The sequence below is a fragment of the Nannochloropsis gaditana genome (genome assembly GCF_000240725.1).
Source record: "Nannochloropsis gaditana CCMP526 unplaced genomic scaffold scaffold848, whole genome shotgun sequence".
NCBI lineage: Eukaryota > Eustigmatophyceae > Eustigmatales > Monodopsidaceae > Microchloropsis > Microchloropsis gaditana.
The window spans coordinates 4,376-7,183 of NW_005803105.1; the positions used below are offsets into that span (position 1 = coordinate 4,376).

General features: G+C 43.6%; 1 protein-coding gene across 1 annotated transcript; it reads left to right on the top strand.

The window, feature by feature from the left end:
- Positions 1-234: 234 nt before the first annotated feature.
- NGA_2101013 (gag-pol polyprotein) lies at positions 235-538 on the top strand (the record flags this gene model as incomplete). The annotated part of the gene is made up of 1 exon (XM_005853530.1): positions 235-538. A coding segment is annotated over one exon (304 nt), but the record flags the coding sequence as incomplete, so codon positions are not given.
- Between the last annotated feature and the right edge of the window lie 2,270 nt (positions 539-2,808).

Sequence of the window (2,808 nt, forward strand, 5' to 3'; positions counted from 1 at the left end):
ATAATGAATACATGAAGCTTGTGGGTAGCTTATTGTATGCAGCACTGGTCACGCGTCCAGACATCGCATTTGCGGTGCAGTCGTTGGGGAAACATTTGCAAGGATCTAATGAAGAACATTGGATCGCTGCAAAGCGTGTATTGAGATACCAGAAGGGTACTCGTGAGGTTGGACTCAGATACACAGGTAATTCTACGATCCCTAGTAGGATTCGCTGACGCGGATTACGCTGGTGATAAAGATAACAGACGTTCGACGTCTGGTTATACTTTTACGTTGAGTCATGGAGATGATGTCAACACGATTGATTGGAAAGCCAAGCAACAAGAGGTGGTGGCTCTATCGTCGGCTGAATCGGAGCTAATATCTGCTTGTTCAGCGACACAAAGTGCAGTTTATATTCGTCAACTACTTACGGACCTTGGATTTAAGCAAGATGAAGCTACCGTGATTATGGAGAATAATCAAGCTTGTATTGCAATGAGCAATAATCCGATTACGCATAAGAGGACGAAGCATATCGATGTTCGATATCATTTTGTGCGTGAAAAGGTTGAGAGTAAGGAAGTGGAACTGGTATACATTCCTACTCAGCATCAACTTGCGGATATTTTAACAAAACCCTTATCTAATATTCGATTAGCAATGATACGTAATCGAATGATGGGTTATAAGTCTTAATTGGGATCCGGAGGCAGCTGTGGAATCAGCGTAGATATATTAGAGATGAGAGATATGGTCCTTATCTTAGGCATGCAAGTTATAGAATTAACTGCTTTGGATCATACATAGTGATTAGGAGTACGAGTGGGGGTGACGCGAATATAAGGATGACATGATGATGCTAAGGGAGCATGAGTTCAGCGATAGGAGGTCAAGCGAGCCATCTTACAGTGTTGCACCTATATCCTTGATGGATCCAACAGTCTGTATCGCGATGTGCTGATCGCTACCGTATCATGTCATACTTTGCGTCCACCTAATCATTTGTATGTTATATCATCGTACGACAACAGGACTGGCGTCGACCAGTGTCTTTGGTTGTCGGTCGTATTGGTTATCTTAGTACACGATTCTTGGGTGAATCGATTGGTCTACATTCTCAGGGAGAATAGTAATTGTACTGAAGAATCAACTGGATATTGGGTTATCCACAGTGGCATTAGTTTGTTTATTCGCATCAGGTCCTGCACCTGTTTCTGCAGCATAGCCTACTCGTATCTCTTCCGGCTCACTGAAAGCACTTTCGCTTACTGCAGGACCAACTACCTCTTGATAAAGTGTTTCTTGGTTTTTTGGAATCGATGGCCCATCACAATGATAGCTTCTTCATATATTGCTACGCCCACTCTCTACCCCAATTTGCCCTCATTTTAAAAAACTGGTCATGACACTTATATAGCAAATTCATTTCCTTCAAACGATGGGTTACGAGAAAGAAAATATATATGATCATGACAACGAGTGGGGCGCATTGCAGGGGGGGATGAAGGAAAAAGAAATGAAGCATCTCATCCTGATGGTCCTGACAATGTTGAAATTATAAGCATACTAAAGCCAGATGGATGAAAGATGGGAGAATAGACAGCACGATATTAAGCTGGGGAAAACGAAGCGATGTCAAAAACAAGTACAAGGCCGTCTTGGAGAGCGACTTCTTGCTCCGAACAAGCGCGATCATCGCCTGTTCTGTACTACGTATACGACGGACGATTAAGTCCCTTTTGTTTTATTGTCTACACAGTCTCAGAGAGTCCACCATTATGGTTTCTTCGACGCATATATACAGTACGTTCTGGGCAACAGCGGCACTCGGGTCGACCCAGGTCCGACCTGGCATTGATTTCATCAGGCCAGATCGATCACAGGGATCGATTACATTGAGCCTTACTTTCAAATACAGCTTTTCGGGATTATTGTGTGAATATTAAACAGTCTGACTGCTCTTCTGATAAGTATGATAATATTGAGTTGTACTGAAGACGTATTGAAGTGACCAAAAGAGTGCATGAAAAACGTAGAAGGTAATGGACCGGTTCATTAGTAGGTCTCTTCGATCACCATTTATATGCTTTATCGCAGAAGTGGTTTGCTGCGGTTCCAAAAGGAAAGTCGGACAAACGTGATTTTAGAAGTACCAGATGTACACTTGGCCATTTTATGATAATATACGCTCAACATACTACTGACGTATAAGCGGACATAATCGGGTATGATACAATAATAATATAATAACCCTAACCCTAACCCTATAATCGAGTATGTAGAAAGAGACTGAAAAAATACGCGTTGGGAAATATCCTCCAGGCCGCCTCAAAAAGATCCGGTGGGTCGTCGTTCACAGGCTCAAGACGTGATTGATGTCCGGATCATTAACGAGGAGTTTGGCTCTTTTGATATGTGTCTATGTGGCCAAGGAAAACCGCTGACGGGCTTCAAACGAGTCTGCCAGCACGGACATACGACAGGTCCTTGCGGGTGGCAGCCAGGTAAAACTTTCTTGCCTAGTGACTAAATTGACTTGAAGTCACCTCATCTGCATCGGTAACGTCGCTGTCTCCGTTGGATCTGACGGGGGTCCATTCTTTTTTATCCCTCTCTCACTTACCTTATGTCATCTCCTTCTCGCTCTAAGCGGCTGGAGGGCCCGGTTACGAATACGCTACTCCAAGATGGACGGTGGAACTGATCAGCAGCGACTTAAAAGGACTAAAAAAATTGTTCCATCGTCAAATGAGATAATAGGTAATGCATTTAGGGCGGCTTGGAAACCGACCTCAAACACTGTCTCATTCCCCTTCCCTCCCT